General features: G+C 25.5%; 1 protein-coding gene across 3 annotated transcripts; it reads left to right on the top strand.

The window, feature by feature from the left end:
• The first annotated feature begins 207 nt into the window (after nt 1-207).
• Nucleotides 208-24,936, top strand: LOC114127472 (multidrug resistance-associated protein 1). 3 transcript variants are annotated; one of them, XM_027991715.2, is made up of 29 exons: nt 208-861; nt 1,027-1,203; nt 5,403-5,528; nt 5,826-5,963; nt 6,052-6,174; nt 6,242-6,432; nt 8,057-8,278; nt 8,351-8,528; nt 8,595-8,915; nt 8,974-9,111; nt 9,243-9,389; nt 9,471-9,555; nt 9,639-9,835; nt 9,914-10,090; nt 10,162-10,329; nt 10,425-10,608; nt 10,678-10,771; nt 11,669-11,762; nt 11,831-12,050; nt 18,528-18,748; nt 21,575-21,664; nt 21,739-21,938; nt 22,002-22,128; nt 22,190-22,288; nt 22,354-22,503; nt 22,574-22,732; nt 22,801-22,967; nt 23,995-24,189; nt 24,396-24,936. In XM_027991715.2, the coding sequence occupies exons 1-29, from the start codon at nt 817-819 to the stop codon at nt 24,508-24,510; spliced, it is 4,548 nt and encodes a 1,515-aa protein (XP_027847516.1). In that variant the 5' UTR covers nt 208-816; the 3' UTR covers nt 24,511-24,936. The 3 variants fall into 3 exon arrangements, with proteins under 3 accessions (XP_027847516.1, XP_027847517.1, XP_027847515.1); XM_027991716.2 differs by lacking the exon at nt 18,528-18,748 and adding an exon at nt 20,678-20,895 and having other exon boundaries at nt 209-861; XM_027991714.2 differs by lacking the exon at nt 18,528-18,748 and adding an exon at nt 15,166-15,386 and having other exon boundaries at nt 211-861.
• Nucleotides 24,937-25,661: the final 725 nt, after the last annotated feature.

The raw sequence follows: 25,661 nt of genomic DNA, 5'->3' as shown, positions 1-25,661 counted from the left end.
AGCCGTACAAAACCATCGAGTACTGTAGCGGTTACCGAATACCGATCATCACCTACGTCTCGGTGCACGCGCGAAACACGCACGTCACCAGTACGGTACGCGCGGTGCGTTGCCGAAGAGTACCAACTACCATTGCCACGGCAGTAAGTTGGCACATATAACGAAACAACAGTAATAGCCCGTCGGCGCCGATAGCACGCGGAGTGGGCGCACGCGCAAACGTCTGTGCACACCGGTGGCGGTCGAAAACCGCGATCCGAGTCCGACGTCCGTCCGGCCGGCCGCCGACTCGTCTCCAATCTCTTTCCGATTTCAAATGAGTCGGGCCCGTCCGTTGTTCAGTCAGTGTTCGCGTCTCGTCCCGTACACACATCCGGCGACCGTACGTCAGCCGCCGCCGCGTACGTTATCGCGTGCCGATTTTTATTTGTCGGAATTCCCGGACTCCGGCCGCCGCGAGCAAACACGGATAGCGTATCCCGATAACGTATATTTCCATAATATTGTTGTTCAATAATAACGACACGACACGCCTGTGTCAAAGGTACGCCGATTACAAAGGACGAAACGCGGTATATTATAAACCCGTCGCGTTGTTCGCCCGGCAAATTTCGACGACTCGCGTCCGATACTTGCAATATCGTTACCGCCGATCGGGAGATAAGGAAAGTATTTTCATATTCGCCCGACGCCGTCACTGTTCCGACACCGGGCCCCCGAGCGAGCCGACAACACGCGATACTGTCAGTAGTCCACCGCTGTTAAGTCGGAACCGGTAACGTTTTGTTTGAATTTCACCACCGGCGACTTTCATTTATGGAGCTGTCGGATTTGGACGGTTTTTGCGGCTCTCCTTTTTGGGTAAGCGGACGGTGCACGCGTTACACACACACACACACACACACTACACTCTTGCCCACCCATGACACGTACCTACCTATCTACCTACCTTTTCTTTTTACTAATATTCGCAATGTTTTCCGGCACCGGCGGGGCGCCTCGGTTCGGTTTTTTTTTTATTTTTAGGACTGGAACTTGTCCTGGAACACCACCGATCCCGATGTCACGCTCTGTTTCGAGAAGACCGCTCTGATCTGGTCGCCTTGCCTGTTCCTGTGGCTTTTCACTCCGCTAGAAGTCTACTACCTGGTGCACAGCAGGTACAGGGACATACCGTGGAATTGGCTCAATTTGACCAAACTGGTGAGTGTTTTCTTTTTCACCGTCGTTTGTTTACTTTGACCTCGTTGTCGTGTGCAAATGTGATCTAATGTGAATATCAGAATATGTGATCCTAGTGCATCTTGGCACGATCATGACATAACATATTATTGAGTAATGCAATCTATAGCTATAATCATATGACATAATGTTATGTACTCACATGGTGTGTTCTCGATTTCTGCAAGAGAGGGGGATATTATATTATATTTAATAGATAAGACTATTATGTATGGCTCATGATTATTTATGTAATCATAAGTTATCTAGGCATGTTTCTCAAATAAACTATTTTCATCAGTAGGCATGAAAAATCTGAAAGAAATGACAATTATTATGTTAACCAAGAATTAACGTTATATTTTGTTTGACAAATCCGATTAATGATGATTAGGTACACTAGTCTCTTCTTTTATAGACCTATTTAGGAATAACTTTGGTATATACCTACCTATTATTATTTTTTATCAGATTTTAAATTATTTACATTTAGTAAAGAATCGTTTAGTAAAAGTAGTAAGTACCTATCTAAATGAATATTTATAAAAAAAACATCATCAGATAGATAATAAACCTATGTAGGTATCAATCTTCTTTTTTGCAAATTTCTAAAATAAATATTTTTAGGTAGACATTAATTTCATATAGATTCTTTTTAAGAGTTTCATTATAATATCATAGTTTTATTGATTTATTTGTTTAATAAATCATCAACACATGACTTAATCAAATAAATATGATAGATAGGGGATAAACAAAAATATTTGATTAAAATTAAAATTATTATTTTCTATTGTATTTGGCTGAACTATGATTTTTAATATCTTCTATTTAATTCACAACATATTAGGTACCTACAATGTTCTATTTTAATTATAGCGATATATTATTTTTTAATTGGTAATAAACATTAGTTTAATATTGATTGTAAAACGTTTAATTTTTAAACTGTCGTTTAACATTTTTAAAACACATTATTTATAGGTACTTATTACAATTATAATCATATTTCCATGTTGGTAATTAGTATAATATATATTTATATTCATCCATAAAAAGAATGTAAATTAACTATTAGTTTTTGTGTGTTGATCCTATTGTCAATAAGAGTATTAAAAATTATAATATTATTGGTACTGAACATTCTTAATTTGGTCTGATAGTTAATCAAATGGTATGGTATTGTGACAGAAAATTTTTCAATTAGATGTACCAATTGAACTATTTGACATCATATTAATTTAGAAACATAATAAAGATATGTCACTTAATTATTTATAGAATACTTAGGTAATTAAAGAAAGTATAACATGGAATGTACGCTATTATTTTAGAGAATGTTTTAAAACTTAGTCCTTTTGACTAAAATAAAAAATTTGTTTCAAGTTTCTAATATATTTTATTTTTGAAATTGGATAATTTACGAGGTGTATCTTTTATCTTGATCCACTTATTATTTCAAAACTATTAAAGCTATTAAACTATTAAGTATTTAAAGTTTAAGTGAGTGGTGTGAGGATACATTGCAAAATGTTGACTTACTACTCTGCTCACCTAGTGTTTAAATGCTTATCATTCATAAATTATTTATCCAAATTTTGTTTTTTATGTATCAAAATATTCTACTTTAGAGTAAGAAATTAAAAATGTATGTTGTTATTTTAAAAAAATAAAAAAATTAACATAATTAAAATGAAAAAAGTATATTTGTTTTAAAATTTTTTCTATTTTAATTAAATTATATGAAAAAATATTTTCAAAAATGTTAATAATTCTTGAAATAATGAGCAGTTTGCGATAAAGGAATTACTGTATTAAAGTATGGGGTCATGTGTTAAATTTTTGTTCTAAGTATGAGTATAGACATTTAAATCTGATATCTAATGTCAACTAAATGTCTAGTATCATGAAAATTAAATAATAATTTATGTGTATAAACAGTCTAGATAATAATTTACTTGGTATTAATTTGTATTATCCTATTTTATAAATAAGTAGGTCTGTAGGTAGGAATTATACTATAATATTACCATGGATATTATGTATATATATATATATATACATAAAAGCATATCATATTCTCAATTAAAACTAATAAACGTTTAATGAGTAGTTATCAGTAATAACAAAGAAAAATATAATATAATTTTCTTTATAATACAAACCCAAGTTATTAAAATAGTTATAAGTATAGGTACACAATTTTAAATTATAATTAGTTTTAAAATATATTTTCAATCTGTACCTTTATTCTACTAAAATCAATGAATTCTTATTACCTACTTAAATTTATTTAGTTTGTATTAATTATTTTTAAAAATATTAACACATTGTATTAATGGTTCTATCTTTTTTTTCTTCTATTTTATTACATTTAATACCTATTCGTGTATAGGCATAGTTCAGTTAGGTAAATAGGTCAATGACTTTTAATGTCCTTGGTTATTTTTTACAATTGTATTTACTGCAGCAATACTTAAACAATCTAAGTCTATTATTTTTATTTTTTACTCCGTATAGATGAACTAATTTTTAGGTTTATTCATAAAAAAATATTTTTATTTACATAGGTATGCAATTAAAATATTTTTATGTTAATTTATTTTATTGCCTTAATTTGTACATAATTATTTTAAGGGTAATATGGAAGAGTAAAATATTCATACATTGCCCTAAAGTGTTGACTAAGTTATTAAATCATATTCATTGGGATTTTCATTTTACCTGTACAATTTTTAGAATGACTGGTTTGTTGCAGAAAATGTTAATGTTTAAAGGCCTTTGAACGCCTTGTAGCATTGGTGGTAGCGTTCAAGTGTAGTTAGACACAATACAATCACCACGGTATAAAACAATAGACTTACTGTTATCCGCCACCACTGCAATGTGCAGGTCTTCATAAACTATTCTTGTATTATATTTAAGCAAAAAGTGATTTAGAGTTTTACAACAATTTAAAAACTATTGTAACTATAACTTTTATTTAGTTTTCAATTTTAGATAATGCATATAATGATGGGTATTTTATTTTTTAATTCTTAATCAATCAACATAGTAAGTTTTAGAGGTAATACATAAAAGCCAGATTTTTAATTTCCTAAATGTTTAAAATATGACTATAACAAGTTCCAAAAGACAACTACAATTTTTTTTTGATAATTCTTTAACTGGTAAAAAAAATTGTTTTCAAGGTACCTATAACTTTTTCATATTTAAAATACCAAGTTGAATAATTTTTTAAACATTACAATAAATATATATGTTGACATTTAATTTTATAAATATATCATCCATTGCTTATCAGGTTCATTTATTGTACACCATTTTATTAGTAAATTGTACAAATTCAGAGAGATTTTAAATTATCAACTGATATAGTTTCAATAAAATGAAAATTAACAAAATTATACACCATTTTTTTTTTTTTTTGGGTAAATTATTTAAGTTTAGTCGTACATGAAACAATTATAATTTAACTATGATCAAGTTATTAAAAAGTGTATAGTTTTTTATTTAGATTGTTTTTTCTGTGACATATTGTTTATTATGGGGTTTATAACTTGAAAAATGAACATTAAATCATCATTTTTTTTTTAAACTTAAAATATTACATGCTAATTATTTTACATTCAATTTTCCTACCCTGCATGCATCATTACATCTATGCATAAATATATATTATAATAACTAAATTAATTTATTTAAGTAAATATTGTTTGAAGTTGTTAAAGTAAATGTTGTCTTAAATACTACTACTTTTATGTACATTTATATACATTTTTATTAAATGATTATTTGATGAATATTATTAGATATGTAAGTACCTTAAATTTAATCAAGGGCTTTTGAAATAGAGTGGGCTATTCTCTTCTCCTTATTTTAATTAATATTAATTTTTTCATAATTTTTTTGAAGTATGTAAATATTTGTCACATCACAGGTTGTATATTGCTAGTTTAGGTTAAAGCAACTAGTAATATGTTTTAGGTTATAAATTATATTTGTAATAATTAATTACCTAAATTGTTAATAAACTGATTATATTACTGAAATCTAAAGTTTATATTACTTTGAATTTAATAGGAAAAATATAAAGGTTTAAGTCTCTTATTGTATATAACTTCTTTATATAAGTATATTTTTTATGAAAATTGTAATTTTGATTTTTTGTTATTATATAGGGTGGTGCAGCTTTATTATGCCTTCTTTCAATAATCGATATTGCATATGCAATAATTCAATATTCATCAGGGATGCCTATATATTCTGTGGATTTCTATACACCACTTGTAAAACTAATCACATTTGTAAGTATTTAATTCCAAAATAATTTCATTTATACCTAGGTATTTACATTATTTACTTAAATGTTTCTTGAAACTATTGATATCAATACAAATTGATTATATCATACATATTGAACATTTTTTTTTTTTTTTTGACAAATAACTATTTATATTATTTATCAAGCATTTTAAAGTTAAAGTATGACTGTTTATTATAAGGAAATTAAATTGACTTGTACATTATTTACTGTTTGATATTTTTGTTTGTATCTTTATACGTTAAGATGTTAATTATTTAATTATTATTCCATTTTTCAGGGACTTGTAATGGTTTTAATTACTGCCAATCGTGCAAGAGGATTAAGATCCTCTGGATTAATATTTTTGTTTTGGTTATCCTTGGCATTTTGTGGAATAGTGCAGTATCGAACAGAGTTTCGGTTAGCATTTTCTGATGTAAGATAATATATTATTAATACCTATAAAATTTTTTTTCAATAAAATAAAGAAATTATCTATCTAAATATATTTTGTTTACATTTAGGTACCATCAGAAAAATATCAATTAATTAGTTACATGGTGTATTATCCTCTTGTTTTAATACAGTTTGTTTTAAATTTTTTTGCCGATTCTGATCCACGGCTATCAGATTATGCCCCTGTTGAGGTAAATTTTCCAAAATATTTTTATAATTGTTTAAGTTTTTATTTTCATACTGTTATACAATTTCTAGAAACCATGTCCTGAGATGAAAGCATCATATCCCTCACGTATATTATTTACATGGTTTGATGCATTAGCATGGACTGGTTATAATCGTCCTTTAGAAACTAAAGATTTGTGGAATATGAACTATGACGATAGTTCACGAGAAGTAGTTCCTGTATTTGATAAACATTGGGAACGCTCATTAATTAAAGCAAAGTGAGTAAATAATGTTATTAAATGTTAAACATTATATAAAATTATCTTTATCATTTCTGATAGCATTATAATCATATATTTATACTTTTAAAAGATATTAACCATTAAAATCAGAATTTTTTTAATACTTTTTTAATGATTTATGGGTTTGGTAGGTATTAGTATAGGGTTACCTGATTATTATTACTCAAAACCAGGATAATATATTAAAAAAAAAAAGAATAATAACAAACTGTACTAAACTTAAAATAGTGGTTCTCAACCTTTTTTTTTTATTCCATGCCTTCGTTGTAAATTTTAAAAAATCTTTCTCTCTCTCCAGATCTTTTTTTTTTTTGTTTAAATGATACAAAATAACTGTATTATTTTACAAATAATTTGGGCTGGGTATTTAATGCCTTAAAAAAATCTCAAAAAATGCAAAAATGACAAAAAAAAATGCAATACAAAAATGCATTTAAATTATGTTTATTATAGCTTAAAAATTGGAAAAATAATTTTATTTTTTATTTTTATAGTATTTGTTACTTGTTTAGTTTTGGACATACTAATTGCTTACTAACTCAGTTGTACTTATCGAGACCTAGTTATGATGAAATTGTTATTGACGATAACTTGTGCTGTATAATTTATGATTTGTACCGTCGGCATTTTGTAAAAAGTTTCTTGTTAATCGTAACAATTTTCATTCATTTTACGATCATAATTGTAAAAATTATTCTTAAACTGAGAAAATGCACTAAAATCGTCCAAAAATATCACCTAAAACATATTTTATACTTATGGAGCATCATATCAAAATACCAGAAAAAAGATGCTTGCATCAAAATCCCAGCCCTACAAATAATCATAATGACATTTATTTTATTTCATTTTATTAGATATTATTCATCATCATTATATTCTCCCTGTGCAGTATCTAAATTCTACTCGGTTGAGAACTACTAATTTAAAACATCTATGTAACCTTTTATACTCTGTTCTATGAGAGAATATGCTGTAGTATCTCTTGCATGTGTCAACATTTTAGTGGTAGGTGTGTTAAGCCAACCAGTTTTTGTTTTCTTGTAGCATATTTTCTTGTAGAACTAATCCGTTATTATATTATCTTTCATTGTTTAATGGAATAAAATATAGTATATACAGTTAGTTGGTGTAGTACAAATAATAAACCACTCCGGTTAATTGGAAACTAAAAATAAAACAAAATTAAGATATTGAGTAAGAGTAGATAAGGTTAAATTAGGTTTTATGTTAATTTATATTCATTAATGTTTTTATGCATTTAACAGAAACTAGCATTTTAAAAACTCAACATTTTCTGGTACATTTTTTTTGTCCAGAGACCTCTCTTTGAGACATTGAGATATAAATCATGAAACCAATAGTGTCCTATAAAATCCAGGACATATAATAACCCTTTATGGATAGTATTGTTTTACATTTACTTCAACTTAATAAAAAATCTTATTAATAAAATCAATATATCTAAAGTAAGCTAATTGATGTATGATGTACCTAATTGAATTACTTAAAAATAGTAATCTTAATATTTCTGTTTATATTATATGTTAATGTGTTATAATTATGATGCTTCTAAAATAAATAAAAAATTATACTTCAGGTTATCAGACAATGCAAAAGCATCTTATATTAAACATAAATCAGATGGAAGTATTGAAGTATCACCTACTGATTATTCAAGAATTATTCGTGGTACTAAAAATCAAAATGAAGCATCCATTCTTCCTGCTTTATGTAAATCATTTGGTCGTACATTTTTGTTTGGAACATTTCTAAAAGTAATTGAAGATTGTTTAGTGTTTGTGAGTCCACAAGTTCTTAAGTAAGTCATCATTCAAATGAGTCAAATGACTTATATAGGTAGCTAATTACAAGTACTTATGTATTTTTTCAGATATTTGATAGCATTTGTGGGAAATTCAGATGAACCACTGTGGAGAGGATATTTTTATGTTTTTCTTATGATGTTAACAGCAACATTACAAACATTAATATTGTCTCAATATTTTCATCGTATGTATCTCGTTGGTATGCGTGTACGAACTGCACTTACTTCTGCTATTTATCGAAAAGTAAACATTTTCATTTACAGTTACCTTATAAGATAAATTATATTATTTAAAATATTTATTTTTAAGGCTTTGAGAATTTCAAATACAGCTAGAAAAACTTTTACTGTTGGTGAAATAGTTAATTTGATGGCTGTTGATGCTCATAGATTTGTTGATCTGACAACTTATCTGAATATGATTTGGTCAGCTCCATTTCAAATTGGTCTTGCAATATACTTTTTGTGGCAATCACTAGGACCTAGTGTACTTGCTGGTCTATTTGTAATGATAGTTTTGATACCAATAAATGGTTTTGTAGCTGCAAAAGCAAGAAATCTTCAGATCAAACAAATGAAAAATAAAGACCAAAGAGTTAAATTAATGAATGAAATTTTGTCCGGAATAAAAGTAATATTATTTTGAATTCAATTTAAACATGATTAATTTTTACATATTAATCTTTCAGGTTTTAAAATTATATGCTTGGGAACCAAGTTTTGAACAAAAAGTGTTGGATATTCGAGGAAAAGAAATTAAAGTGCTTCGCACTGCAGCTTATTTGAATGCAGCTACTTCATTTATTTGGGCTTGTGCTCCATTCCTGGTATTAAAACGTTTTATTAACCATTTTAATTAAATTTTAAAGAATTAAAGCATTTTCTATCTTATGTACTCAATAATTTTGTAGTATTTATTTGTTTTGTAGCTAAATCAATTTTACTTTATTATATTTAGGTATCATTAGTAACTTTTGCAGTTTATGTATTATCTGATGATAGCCATATATTGGATGCACAAACAGCTTTTGTTTCTTTATCTTTATTCAACATTTTACGTTTCCCGTTATCTATGTTACCTATGTTTGTGTCAAATGTAGTTCAAGTAAGTGTTTTGTTTAGCATCATATAAGTATTTTAATAACTATTGTTTCTTTTAAGTCTTATTAATATTTTATACTTACAGTCGAGTGTATCTGTAAAAAGAATAAATAAGTTTATGAACTCAGAAGAGTTGGATCCCGATTCTGTTACTCATGATTCTGATGAAAGTATGTAACATTTTTTATTTATTTGATATAAATAATAATTTAAAAATTTTTTAAAAATTTTATTAATTTATTTTGATTTTTAGAGGATCCTCTTGTAATTGAAAATGGTACATTCACTTGGGGTGAACCAACTGACCCACCAACATTATCAAACATAAATTTACGAGTTTCATCTGGACAATTAGTTGCTGTAGTAGGTACTGTCGGTTCTGGGAAGAGTTCTTTAGTATCAGCTTTTCTTGGTGAAATGGAAAAAGTTTCTGGTAGAGTTAATACTAAAGTAAGTGTTGAAAGATTTATTATTTAAATAAATGTAAGTTTTTTTTAACTTAAATAACAATAATAAATTAATTTTTAGGGATCTATAGCATATGTACCACAGCAAGCTTGGATACAGAATACATCACTTAAAGATAATATATTGTTTGGTCAGACATTAAGTGATAGAATTTATAGCAAGGTCATTGATGCATGTGCATTGAGAGCTGATTTCCAAATGCTTCCAGCAGGCGATGATACAGAAATTGGTGAAAAGGTATGTATTACATTTCTTCATTATAATTTGTATTTACATATTTATTATATATCAAATTGATAATTTTATAGGGGATAAATTTAAGTGGAGGCCAAAAACAAAGAGTAAGTTTGGCAAGAGCGGTTTATAAAGAAAGTGATATCTATTTTTTGGATGATCCATTAAGTGCTGTTGATTCACATGTCGGTAAACATATTTTTGAACAAGTTATTGGACCTACAGGATTGTTGCGAAAAAAAGTAATTATTATAATTTAAAATTTCATATTAATGTGGTATTACTTGATTTAAAAAAAAAAAATTAAATTATTATTATAATTATTATTTTTTTATAGACACGAATTTTGGTCACCCATAGTATTACTTATCTTAGAGAAGTTGATTTAATTGTGGTAATGAAAGATGGTCAAGTGTCTGAGTCTGGTACTTACAAAGAATTGCTGGATAAGAAAGGAGATTTTGCTGATTTCTTAATTTTGCATATGCAAGAACAAAGTGAACTTAAAGCTGATGAAATTGGTAATATAAATGCAGCTTTGGCAATAGTAACATTTTGTTTTAAGTAATTATCAAAATTAATTTGTTTAGAAATTGATAAGTTATTAGAAGACGCACCTGCAGATTTAAAAGAAAAATATGTTCGTCAAAGAAGTGAATCCAATTCAAATTCTTCAATGCAAAGGTAACCTAACCTATGATATTATGATCCTTGAGATGATGTCTCACATTAATTTTATTAGGGTTGTAATATGTTATAGAACATTTTTATGACATGTTGAAAAGCATATAAATTTTAATGTTTTTTAAAATTAAATACTAATTATTAATATCTTAGCAGTGGTATTATGTATATCGTATAGACTAATATTGGTTATTGCAAAATATTGAGAATTTTATGTACTTTAGGTTAATATTGATCCGATTTCACAAACACATGGACTGATTACTGTTTGACTACCCTAAGCAAATGTTATGTTATGTAATTGGTTGACTATCATTAGTAAGAGTTGTTGATTATTGGTGATAGTGTTGTAGCTGTGTATACCGAGAATCATTAATTTAAGTGGAGGTTGCAAATAGTGAGGATGCACCAAATTCACTATACTCCGTTTCAAAAGAGATTATACCAGATTTACGTAACAAAACCGGTTTTGACCGTGGCCGCCCGGTATAATCTCTTTTGAAATGGAATATAGTTTTCTTTGTTCGAGTGGTTGAATCTTAAACTGAATAGATTATAGGAACTCAGTTTTGTTCAAAAACAAACTATAACTTGAGCGTGTACCATAACAGTACAAATGGGTGGCTAGGTTATTTCAGTGCATATGCTTTATGTACTCTTCATACTATGTATCATTTTATTTTGTCATTTCATAACCTAAACCTATTGTCATAGTCATTCAGTCATTGATCCAAATATAAATGTAAATGTAGTGTTTTATAAATATGGTTAGGTTAATTTGAGTGACTCTTTTTACATACAATAATTATTCATAACTTATACAAGATTGTGTTCATCATTATAATATTAACTATGTCTAAACTTGTTGGTTATTTAATATTTAATTTTAAATTTTAGGCAAAGGTCTATTGATTCTGAAAAAACTATTCCTTTACCTATCATTGATCAGCAGGCTAAATTGATTGAAGTGGAAAAAGCTGAAACAGGCAGTGTATGTGTATATTTTTATAAACCTTTTTAATGTTTAAATGTTATTTTAATTTTAAATTCTAATTTAAGGTCAAATGGGAAGTTTATGTACATTATTTGAAGTCGATTGGACCTTTTTTGTGCATATCTACAATTGTTTTAAGTATTATATTCCAAGGATTTTCTATTTCATCAAATATTTGGCTTTCTGTATGGTCTAATGATGATACTTCTCATGTTCACGGAAAAGAAAATATAAGCAAAAGAAATTTATATTTATCTGTCTATGGACTTCTTGGATTTGGTCAAGGTAAGTTATGAAACTCCTAAAATATAAATATCAATTTTATTAAAAAATGTATGACTTACTTAGTAAATTTGACGTAAGTGGAATGAAAAATATGTTATATTATTATATTAATAAATTCATTTTTACAACTATAAGTGATACTAAATAAGTTAAGTATAGTAGCTGATAAAGTGACTACTTCAAAAAATAAGTTAAGTTTTTAGAAAAGTTTATAACTATTATTTTGTAGGCTTAACTATTTTAATGAATTAATGTAATTTACGTTGAGACAAATTCAACTCTATCTATTTTTCAAATAACTGGTCAATAACGTTTAATGAAAAAAATGTGTTATACTCTACAAGAGCATGATTATATAGAACATGTCAAGCAATGCAAGCAGTATATGCAGTTGAGACTTGTTATAAATTACATAGTTTTATTAACCGTTTAATGCTTTATTCTGGCTCACGAGAGAAAATTACTGAGTCTTGATTAAAATTCATTTGAGTACTCATATTCTCCATTCATTAGCATATCGATAATTGTTTGGTAATGATTAGCAACACTTAATGCTAATAGTGTGGGTTATAATATTACTAAAATATAGATTGCTATAGTAAAGAGTGCATTGTGTCTATGTTCTGTGTTGAGTAAACTAAATAGCGCATTTACTTTTTAATTTAATTTTTTATTATTTGCATGGTGGTAGTAATATTTTCAAAATAAATGTCGATGAATCCCTCAATATTTTTCAATATTTTCATTGTATGTTTGTACAGATAATAAAACATAATTCTGTATAGTATTAACATGTATTTATGACACTCTGTATACATGTCACAGTGCGTCTTAGCATATAGCGAGGAAATTGGTTAATGGTGCCTTTAATTGTCGGCCATGTCAGTCTACATGCACGAAATATTAATATTTCTCTTGTGAGTCAGAGTTTAGTTAGATGTGTCAGTGTATTATTATTATATCATAAAATATTTGTTATATTGTATTCATATTTAAATGTAACTTGCCGTCAATGTGTTGGGTAGTGTAAATTGAGGTATAAATCAAATTTCTATGTTTTTGTATTAAATAAAGTATTCATTTTAAACTATTTGATAAATCAATTTAAATTTAAATTTTAGTAAAATTATTAACAACTTAAAAGTTACGTTTTAAAAAAAATTGTTTTTTATATTTTTTTATTTAAACCAATATAGTTTTAACATTATGAATACTATGAGCCATGGGTTGTGAAAATAATGATTTCACAATACAATATATTGAAATAATAAGTATTTATATTGTGGTTTAATTAAAATATCATATTAATATTGGTCAAGAGCATGCTACTGAGCTACTCACACGTGTTGTCTTCTTTTTATATTCATACAACATAGCAAATTTTTATTCAATGAAGTTAATTTTATAGTGTTAGATTTAATATTAGAGTTAATTTACCTATTAACAAACTTAAAGGTCATAATATTATAATTCTAGTTATGTAAAATATTAAAATTTTAAAATGCCTGTAGCTCACTTAAAAATTAAAATATTAATAAAAGCCTTCAAGATGCTTTAGATAATATTATTATCTTAGAGTTTAATATTAGATAAATTGACTCTAATATTAAAGCTAACAGCATAAAATTGATTCTGCTGAACAAAAATGTACTATATTGGATTTATGTAAGATGGAGACAACACATGCAGAAGTGGGGTACTCTTAAATCGATTTATTTTGATTATTTATAGTTAATAATTCTTAATATTTCTTATTTTACTATAAAGCAATATTTGGTTTATATTGTTGCTTATTGATGGGTCTGGATTAATCAAACAAATCATTTGTTTTGTTGTCTTTAGAAATATATAATCATTTATAAATGTACAATTTCTAACTAATATTTTTTTTTGTTACTAGTTATATTTAAATTCAATATTCAATTACAATTATTTATTTCATACGGAGTAAACTCCATTTACAAAAAAACAATTTACAGCAGCAAAACGTATGTTACTCATCAGTATACTAAATTAAAATTAAAATAGCGGTACAATTTTTAATATACATATAAATAATAATAAACATTTTTAAAAAATATATAAAAATAATTCAACATAGGTACTGGTATAATAATTAATTACATCAAAATTCACAACCATATCGATAGAACATTTTAAATGTTTTGGTATATTTAAAATTATTGGATATTTGTTTAATATTAGTTGTAGCTGAGTACATTTTTTAAAATCTGTCAGGATAATCTTTGAATTGATAACTATTTAATTTTAAAATCCTTCGTATATTGAAACATAATGATATATACAGACATATTTCTTGGTGGGGAGATTATCTAAAATTTGAGACTTTTTCTTACATATATCAATTGTTATGTTAACAAAATTTATTTTAGCATTTAAATATTGTATTATGTTCAATTTTAAAATTTTAAGCTTGAAAATGTTGTGTAAGAATTTCCCTAAATTGATCTTACTAGAATTTAAAAACAAAATTAAATTTTACTGCAAAAAGTCTATCATAATAAATTAGTTTAAATATCTGATATCTCTAAAAATAAATAGTTGGCTGACAATTTACCTAAATTAATGTATTTTGTTATATAATTTTAGGCTTTTACAAGAATTTACAAATTTTTTGATCAATTTGATTAATTATGTTACAGGCATGGTTTGTTTTAAATTATATATAGTATAAAATAATTCTAAAGAATAACTAATATTTTTATAGTTAAATAACAGTTTGATATTGTGCAATAAATAAATCCTGTCTTTAGTTAATTAATTAAATTTTTTTTTTATTTTAGAACCAAATTATTGTGTGTTATGTTTGGTTTGAAGATTAAATATTAGTAAATAATTGTTCATATCACTTAAAAATTTTTTGAGTTATTGGATATGAATAATTGATGATTTTATAAATATACAAATAAATACATTTGTGTGTTTATATTGTTAAATATTTATGTATACTTTTATATGATCTAATCTTTAATTATATTAATAATGAGATAATTTAAAGGAGTTTCAGCTCCAAACAACTATGTTGCTTTATTTTGAACTAATCTGTCTAGTTTCTATATTTTAGTTTATTTTAAATATTTTTGATTTGGTGTAGTTGTATCGACGGTGACAGCGGCAATAGCTTTATCGTTAGGCACAGTAGTAGCTGCTGAAAAATTATACCAATTGATCAATACACGGATTTTCAAGAATCCATTAAGCCTGTTTGATACAACACCTATTGGTCGTATCTTGAACAGAGTATCTAAGGACATTGATACTATTGATAATGTATTGCCATTCATATTAAGATCAACTATTCAAACTGTATTTTCGGTAAATTCGAATTAAAATATATGTCTTATGTATATAGTTTATACTTTAGCTTGGTGTGTCCAATATTATTCTACATCTTACACATTATACATTATAAATTTATTTATTTATTTATTATAATAAGTGCTAGGATTTTACTATATTTGGTATTAAAAATAAACAAATTAAGATTTATCTATTCATTTCCCTAAATTTTTTTAAAACATTTCTTAATGAAGATTTAAAGTTTTTTCAAATACTGATGAATTTTTAAATCAAAAATTTGCATCGTAAGCTTAAATAAAATTTTAAATTCAATAACATATATTGAAATGCATTTTATGCTTATGTTCTATGAAAACCTTTATATTGACCATTTTTTATTTTTATGTTTGTTATAATTTTAATTAGTTGTATAAACATATCTCTGGTTGAAAATTAACTTTTAAATATTGTATATGTGTGAATGTAGTTTAATAATTTTATTTTTATATTTTATAATTTAGTGTAGAGAAGCTTTTTATTTTAGTATTTTAGTATAAGCTTAACCGCTTAACCAGTTTTTCATTTGTTACGCTATTGTTTAAATTATATAATGTATTATAACTTAATCATGGCATAATTTGAGTTTTTTTAAATTGGCAGCTAAATATTTTTGTATGATTTAATTAGTTTTTATTGTTAGAAACTATTATTGAAATGGTGTAAGTTTTATTTTAAAATATAAGTAGTAGATACAATTTAAATATTGAATTAATATTGGTTAATAAAATACTTAATTACAGTTATTGATAGCTAAAATATTCAATATGTCTTATCTAAAAACCAATTCTATTCTAAATTTATTTGTTTATCATAAAAATCATATTTTCTGATGTTTTTTTTATGAATTTAAGTTTTATGTTTTCATAGAACACCATTTTTTTCTAAATTTCATCCTTTAATTACTAAATTTATTTATTCTCATGTTTATTGTACAAATTAAAAATTCTCTTTCTTTAAATAAAAAATTTATTAGATAGTTATTTTATAATTTTTATTCTTATTAGAATAATTAGTGCATTTAAAGAAACACAATTTATGGCTAAAAACAAAACTCAAATTTTGTTTATATATGAGTATAATAATTAAATATGTTATTTAAACCATCAATTTCTTGTTTTTACAAAGCTTTATTTATTTTAAAAATATAAATACTTCCATATTTTTGGCAGCGCACTATTGGGTTTTAATACTTCAAGCTTTCATTTTGTAACATTATGTATAATTGGCGTATGCTATTTTGTGTTTTATTAATTTTAACAAACAGGAAATTTGTAAGTTAAGCAAAACAAATTACTGTGCTTATTATTATTTGCTTATTTTTATTAATTATTTTTAGATTCTTAGTAGAGCAAAGAATGTATTAGTTTTAAAATTTTTGTTTTTTGTTTTTTTTTTTTTTTGGAGCATAAAATTTAGTTTGAGTTCAACATGTTTTTGACAAAACTAATTTTTTTTTATACCTTTGAAAAAATAACTATTGTAGGACCTGATATTTTCATTAAATATTAGTATAGTAAAAATTTATAAAATGTTCAATTTTTATAGCTATTAATTGAAAATTACTGAAACCTCAATACCTAAAAAATATAATACACATTTTTAAATGTTAATAAAAATTTGGATAAAACTATTAAACAAAAAATAACAATTTTAGTTATTTTGTTGTTATTTAAAAATATTAGTGGGGACTAGAAATTTGTATATATATTATTATTATTATATTTACTTTACATAATGGCATTTTTAAAGTATTTAGATTAATTTTTAGCTATTAGTCATCTATTATATTGTTTTTCACCTTTCGTATCATAACTAGTAAAACAAGTTATTATAATAGCAATATAAATAAAGTGAAACCTCAATAACTCAAATCGGTAGGGAGTGAAAAAAAATCAGAGTTATTGAAAATTCGAGTTATTGAGGTACCACTGTGTATAATAAAATATATTTGGTAATAAAGATAGGTCCCACTAACAATTGATTTTTCGTATGTAATTATTTATTATTGAATTCAAATTTAACATATCCATTATAACCATGACCGATCAACTTGATTATTTCCTTCTGTACAGCAAAGTGGTTATCTATTTAAAAATCATTTTCTTTTCAGACATTTTTAACAAATTTTGATATTAAAATAAAATATATTGATTTTAGCTATTTTATTATAATTAAAATAATGTGTAGGGACTTAAATTGTTTTGCTATTTTGTGTATTATTATTATTTATTAATTAATATTTACAAGGAATTTTTAAAAATATTTAACTTATTTTAAAGTTAATTGCAATAATTCTATAATATAATATTGTAATAATGTAGTAAATGAAATTTTTTGGCAAAAGTTAATCCAAACTGGAGTATTACTAATAAGGTTATTAAATATATAACCTTAGAATAGAGGCCAATATTCTGCTTCCTCTCAAAATTGATTTTAGATCAAATGATTTAGTTATTATTTGTAATAATAAAAATTAGTATTATTTTTATTATTGAGTTAAAAATTAAAATTAAACACATATTACAGTAACTTCAACCATGATAAAGTATACTTAAATCCACTATATAGCAGAAGTTCCACCTTTATTTAACTTTCAAGCTTGAAATTGGATTTTAAGATAGGCCACAATAAATATTTTAAAAATATCCTGTACAGTGATAACCTTCATTCTAGTATATATAAAATTCTAAACCTAAAATCGCTTTTTATAAAAATGTAATTAACATTTTATTAAATATGAGGAAATTCTTTTAGGTTTCTTAATAATATTAATTTTATTTCTTTTGTTGAAATCCTTAGTTTTTAGTATTTGACTGTGTTTAAACTGAGTGACAATATTAAATATATTATAAACAATAATATAAAATTGTTTAATTTATAGGTTCTATTGCACTTACATGCTTAAAAATAAACGGCATAATATTTTTAAATTGCAGCTAATGAGTTTTTATATCTTATTATTTAGCTTTAGCTTATGCACTTGTACAATTTAGTTATTTTAACTATAATGAACATTATTAGAAGTGCTTTTAAACTTAAATTTGATTTGGCTTTTCCAATTTTATATTATTTTTTTTTTTTTGCTTTTATTAATATATTTTACCAACAATTTTGCAGTTTTAACAGTAGTACTTGGCACAACCACATTATATGTCGGTTGTTTAATAGCTTCTCGAATTTTGCATGATAGCATGCTTAAGAATATAATGCACGCTAAAATGAGCTTCTTTAATATTACGCCTAGTGGACGAATATTAAATAGAGTTGCAAAAGATGTTGACATTATTGATATAACATTGCCTCCAATATTGCTGTCATGGAATAGATGTCTTATTATGGTAAGTGCATAGGATAATATCTATCACTATTCACTGTTACTATTACAGTTGAGTTATAATTTATACTTAGTACAACTGAAATGCATTATTCTTGACCAAAATATAGAGTAAAATTAAATATATTAATTTAAGATATTTATTTTTCTGTTACCATCCATTTTGTAGATTGTATATTCAATTTATATTTCTTCTACAGTCTGCTAATTTTGATTTTCGATCGCTTTATGCATGGTTAAAGTTGTTGTTAATGTGTTTTTAAGTTTTATTCTTGGGATAAAAGTGTCACTAATTTAATTTGTCGTGTTAAAAGTGGAAGATTATTTTTCAATTAATGCTTAAAGTCTCATAATTTGCTTTATATGTTGAAAATAAAATTTTTTCAATTTCTAACAAATTTTGTAAATAATTGTAGTTTTTGATTAATATCTAATTATTTTATTGCTATTATCCTTTAAGATTGATATTTCTTAAAAATGGGTACATTTCTTTTATGTTTACTCTCAAAATGTAGTATTTGTTTTTATTATAATTGTAAAATATGTAATATACAGTGTTGTGTGCAGTTTTGAATGTACCACTTAATATCTTGGTAGGGATAGCTTAGGAAATAGTATTATAAGGGAAATGTTCTTATTTAAACTTAACACTTTCATTTTGTGCATGCACAATATAATTTATTTTGTTTTTAAATGGCTACTTATCGTTTGACTCTGAATTCTGATAAATGAAATATTTAAAATCATTTTTATTTTAAAACTGAAATTTGTTAACACTTTTAGTTCAAGAAAGTTTATGACTAAATTCAAAAATCAAAACTTATTCATTGGGATGAATTAAGATATTAATTAGTATATTCAAGACTGAAATTGCTATATTCTACCTATAATATTTATGCATGTCAGTCATTATTATTTATGATTTATGTATCCGCAAATATATAAAGTGTTAAATACATTTGTTAAGTTGACCTGTATAGTACTATTATAATTACTTTGAAACAGCTTAAAATGTATGCTGAACAATAATTGTTACTGAACTAAAATGTTTCAATTAGTTGATATAATGTTCAATAATACCCAAGTACGGCTTGAAATAATATTATGGTGTAGTAGTAATTTAAAAAATACCCAATCAATTAAAAAATTATTTTTGTGTTTTGATATTTTCTCAATAAATAATTATCTATGTTTTGTATTATATTTAATGAGTTTCTATTGTAATTTTAAATTATAGAAATTAAATAAATTGTTTTAAATCAATTTACATATTATGACAATTATCAGTTTTTAGTAGATATACAAAAATACTGTGTTAATATTATTGTGTAAATTATTCATAATAATAACTTATAAATGAAATGGTTTTATTATTTATATTTTTTAATTATATAATGTTCAGTGTTTTGCTCAAGATATATTGGAAGAAACTAAATCAGTATGTTTTATACAAAAATTACATTTTTTACTGTAATGCCTTGATTCTGAGTTGTTTTTAAATAACCATTTATGAAATTTCAAGAACTTGTTGTACAAACTAGTGTAATGGTGAACAAGACCAATGATCTTAAGCCATCCATTTATTTTTAAAGGCTGCATATTTTGATAATGTGAACATATATTTTTAAATATATACAATAAAAAACATATTGATATATGATATTTAAGTTGGTTTAAGTATAGTATAATACCTATGGCTGTTACAATTTATCTTGGTATACACTTCTCATGTATTTGAATTACGTTGTAATATGATACAAATAATTAAATCATTTGTTTGTTGATATTTCCTTAATATTCATGAGATGTAGAACTTGAATAATTTTTAACTTTAGAAATGTTGTATTCTCAAAATGATAAATACTATATTTTATGGTTTCATGGGTGGTGCTACGTCCCAATAGAAATTATAGATTTTTCTCGATATTTACAGGGTTATTTGAATTTTTTGCTGACTTATGTTTGTGTTTGGGCGCATGGAGGGCCTCTGTCATGTTGCATAATTACATGGCAGCAAATGTTTTTCGAAATCCAATGAAATTTTTTGATGCTACTCCAACTGGTCGAATTTTGTCCCGTTTTTCAGGAGATGTTGAAGTTGTTGACAAGCTTTCTCAACAGTTATCTGATACGATTTATTGTTTCATGGATGTACGTGCCTTTTTTTTTTTTTTTTTTTTTAATTTATTAATTGCTTTGTAAACATGTATATTGTGTAGCTATTATAAGTGTTGATGATATAATATTAATTTATCTTGATTAATACATCGCTCATGGATAATGCATTTCGTTGTAAACTATGTGTTATTAATTCTTATTTGCGAAGTATTGTATGGTTTATGGGTTTTCTGTCCAATTAAATGTATAATAAACACACAAAGCTTAATAATTTTTTAAAAAAATACATATAATTTTTGATAGTAATTTATTTATAAATAGTAAATACTATCTTCATTAGTATTCTAATGTTTTGTGGTTCTAATTATACACTTTTTATGACAATTTTATTTTTATTGTATGTTAAATAAATTTAATTAGGTACCTATTAAAAAATGAGATTATAATATTAAGAACTAAGTGGTGGTGTAAGTTCTTATAAAATTTAATTTATCTTGTCTTAGAGAAAATTTATTTTTATAATATAAACTTAAAAATAAAATTATAAATTTAAATATAATGTCTTCATTTTTTTTTTTGCTTTGCTATTCATATCATACTAAAATTTAAAATGCTTGTATGTGGGCTTTATATTTTAACCTTTTAAAAACACAATAGCTTAAACTATTTGAAAACTAAGAAAATTATGTTAATTATGTTATCCTTTTTTTAGGTTACTGGTACTTTGGTTGTTATCAGTTACAGTACACCCGTGTTTACAGCTGTGATAATTCCTATTGGTATTATTTATTATTTTATACAGGTGATTATATTTTTTTTTTATTATATTTTTAACTCATGATTAAAATTTTTATTTAAATTTCATTTTTATTACAGAGATTTTATGTTGCAACATCACGACAGCTGAAGAGGCTTGAGTCTGTATCTCGCTCTCCAATTTATTCACATTTTAGTGAAACAGTTACGGGCGCAACATCAATTCGTGCTTATGGTGCAGAAACCAAATTTATACTTCAGTCTGAACAAAAAGTTGATTTTAATCAAACTTGTTACTACCCAAGTACAGTGGCTAATAGGTATTAATTTTAATTGATATAATATGATTTAATAGTAAATTAATTGATTTGATTTTATCTTAGATGGTTAGCTGTAAGATTAGAAACAATTGGTAATTTTATTATTTTCTTCTCGTCTGTATTCTCAGTATTAGGAAGAGATACTTTAAGTCCAGGCATTGTTGGTTTGTCTGTTAGTTATGCTTTACAGGTATGAATTATTTTTTATTTAAAAAAAGAAAATGTTTTCAATATAATTTTTTTATATTAAGATCACACAAACACTCAATTGGTTGGTTAGAATGACTTCTGAAGTTGAAACTAATATTGTAGCTGTTGAGCGTATTAAAGAATATGGAGAAACACCTCAAGTAATATTAAATAAAATATTATTTATTTATTTGATCATTTACATTTATTTATTTTTATTTTTTAGGAAGCACCTTGGGAAGTACCAACAAATTTGCCACCCAAAGAATGGCCAACAAATGGAGAAGTTCAATTTAAAAATCTTAAAGTTCGTTATCGTGAAGGATTAGACTTAGCATTGAAGGGGCTAGATATTTTAGTGGAAGGAGGCCAAAAGGTATTTATTAAAATTTAAGATATATAGGTAAATACCAGTTAAATTTTATTATTGCTTGTAAAAAATGTAGGTGGGTATAGTTGGACGTACTGGAGCTGGAAAATCATCTTTGACTCTTAGTTTGTTCCGTATTGTTGAAGCTGCTGAAGGATCAATTCTTGTTGATGGTGTAGACATATCGAATATTGGCTTGCATACATTACGTGGCCGTCTCACTATTATTCCACAGGTAACCATATAAACTTTTTCTATTGATGCAATTTTAAATAATCTAAGCTATGTATTTATTATTGATAGGATCCAGTATTGTTTTCTGGTACATTAAGAATGAATTTAGATCCAACTAATAGTAATACAGATGAGGAGCTATGGAACTCCTTAAAGTTAGCCCATTTAAAAGATTATGTCAAAGGGCTAGTAGGTGGTTTGGATTATGAAGTGTCTGAAGGAGGAGATAATCTTAGGTATGTATAATTAATATGATGATGCTTAAAGGAAGTTATCCAATTGATTTTAAGTGACTATATTTATATTTTTGATGCAACTTTTATAAATAAAATGTTTTTCCAAGTACCACAGTTATTTTGTTGCATAATTTCAAAAATATAAATATAAATAGTAGAGGCATGCACACGAGTCAAGCTGGGGTTCGGCCAAAATCTTTTTATGGGCATAATAAAATTTTAGATTTGTGTATATATTTAATTATAATATTATGTTCGAGGAGATAATGAAAATGATTTACTTTAAATGTATATGGCGTTTAGAAATTACCACATTGTTGTTGAGTGCATATACAACTTAATTCTATTTACACAGTTTTTAATTTACAATTAGAATGTACATTAATGTGTTAAAAAAAAAAAATTACGGGCACTGCCCATTATCTAAGTATTAGAGCATTAATTGTTTCATGCTTGACCGGAAATTAAAGTCTGCGCAAGCCCATGACAAATAGTTACATTTAAACTAAGACTACTTATTAATTAATAATATGACAAAATTTTTGTTGAATATTTATTATTACTGTATAAGTTTCAGCTCAGCATAACAATTAAAACAATAGATGCATATATTAATGATAATAATTTAACTTATTTATCCAATAGTTTGAAAAAAAAAGCATTACATTTCACAAATAAATTTTTCTATTATATTTTCTGGTAAATGTTTGGTGTTTTTATTTATTATTAATACTTACCAAGTAATAAATATGCTATTAATAAAATATAATAAATTCATAATCCTATCTAGTTCCTATGATATTGGTTCATGAACATGTATTTTGGAAATTTATAAAAGAATTGTGTCTTGTGTTATATTATTCACACACATAATAGTAATGAATTAATCCTTCATAATAACTGCTAAGAAGTTTAATAAAAGTTTTGCAAATTTCAGATAGCTCCTTAGTCAAAAGACATAATCATTAAAACATTAAGTATTAACTATTATAGATGTACTATTTTAACATTAATTATTGTATTTCAGTGTGGGCCAAAGACAATTAGTGTGTTTAGCTAGAGCATTGTTAAGAAAAACAAAATTATTAGTGTTAGATGAAGCAACAGCAGCAATTGATTTGGAAACAGATGATCTTATACAAACAACCATACGATCAGAATTCAAGGATTGCACAGTATTGACAATAGCTCATCGTCTAAACACAATCATGGATTCTGACAAGTAAGCTATGTATAATAATCAAGAGAGAGAGAATAGATAATAGAATAAAGAGAGTCCAAGATTGGAAAGAACTAGCCTAGGACATAGACAAATGGAGGGATCTAGTGATGGCGGTGAAAACTCTTAAGAGTATTAGGGCCATATAAAGAAGAAGAAAAAGATGATGATTTATTAGTTAAATTATTAATGTTAATTTTTTTCTATAGGGTAATAGTTTTGGATAATGGTTTCATGGTCGAATACGACTCGCCAGCCAATTTATTGCAAGAAAAATCATCAGTTTTCTACTTGATGGCAAAAGACGCTGGTCTAGTACAATAAAAGTGTTCAATCCATATCATCAATCTCATGTGCCTAAGTTAGCCTGAATAAGTTTGTTCATTTTGCGATTAAACAATCATGATTTTGTTTTCTCATTTTTTGGCATTTTTTGTCATAGATGAGTAAATTAAACTATTAAATAGTATACTTATAAGTTATAACAGTAATATTATGTTTTATGAATGATTTTTTTTTTTATTTTTATTTTTTGTTTTAATATTAAGCCGTCCGTGTGAAATCAAATACTTGCCATTTGATTAGGGTTTTTAAATGTTAATTTTTTTATTTATATAAAAAAAAAAAATGGCATATATAATGTTACTGTTAATTGTTCAGTGTATATTTTATTCAGAATAACAGTGATTTTTTTTGCTATAAACAAACAAATTATTATAAAGTCAATATATGTAAATGTATATTTTTAAACACTGTGTTCATTTATTTTATTTTTATTTTAAGGAGTCCAGTGATATCAGGAATATTTATGATCTATGAGCACTGTAAGCATATTGTCTTACATTTGTAATTATTTATTCATGAAGATGTTTGCTTAACTTAACTTAGAATTGAAATTGAAATAGATTTTTAAAATTTACAACCACTAGCATCTAGCAAAATATTATATAAAAGTTAAATACCCATCATTTTTGGATGACAGAAATAAAAATTTCTCTAAAATATTGATGACAAACGTATTTAATGACAATAAATATACGAGCAATATAAATATATATAATTATTTCATTACTATGCCATAATTAAGAACCTTACTACCATGATATTTCATTCAAGATTTCTATACCTCGATACAGCGTTTAAGTAGTTATAAATCAATAGTTTTTTTGGGTTATTTTATTATTTCTGGATGATTTTAGAACTTGTGGCTCTAGAAATTGATTTTAATCACTTTCTTGTAAATACTTGTAAAATGAGATCCAATATTGGATTTTTTTTATAAATAATTATAATAATAAAAAAAATAATCTCTAATATCAGTTTAATTATATTATAAAATATAGTTATAGTAATATAGGTTGGATAATCTGTATTTTTTGTTTTTAGATTCAATATAAAAACAAAATAACAACAGTCTTGATTTAGTTTATTTTTATTTACCCAGTGAATCATCAGTTTGTTATGGACATAGCCTT

Source organism: Aphis gossypii, chromosome 1 (assembly GCF_020184175.1).
Source record: "Aphis gossypii isolate Hap1 chromosome 1, ASM2018417v2, whole genome shotgun sequence".
In the NCBI taxonomy this organism is placed as follows: domain Eukaryota; kingdom Metazoa; phylum Arthropoda; class Insecta; order Hemiptera; family Aphididae; genus Aphis; species Aphis gossypii.
This window is presented reverse-complemented; position numbering and strand designations above follow the sequence as displayed.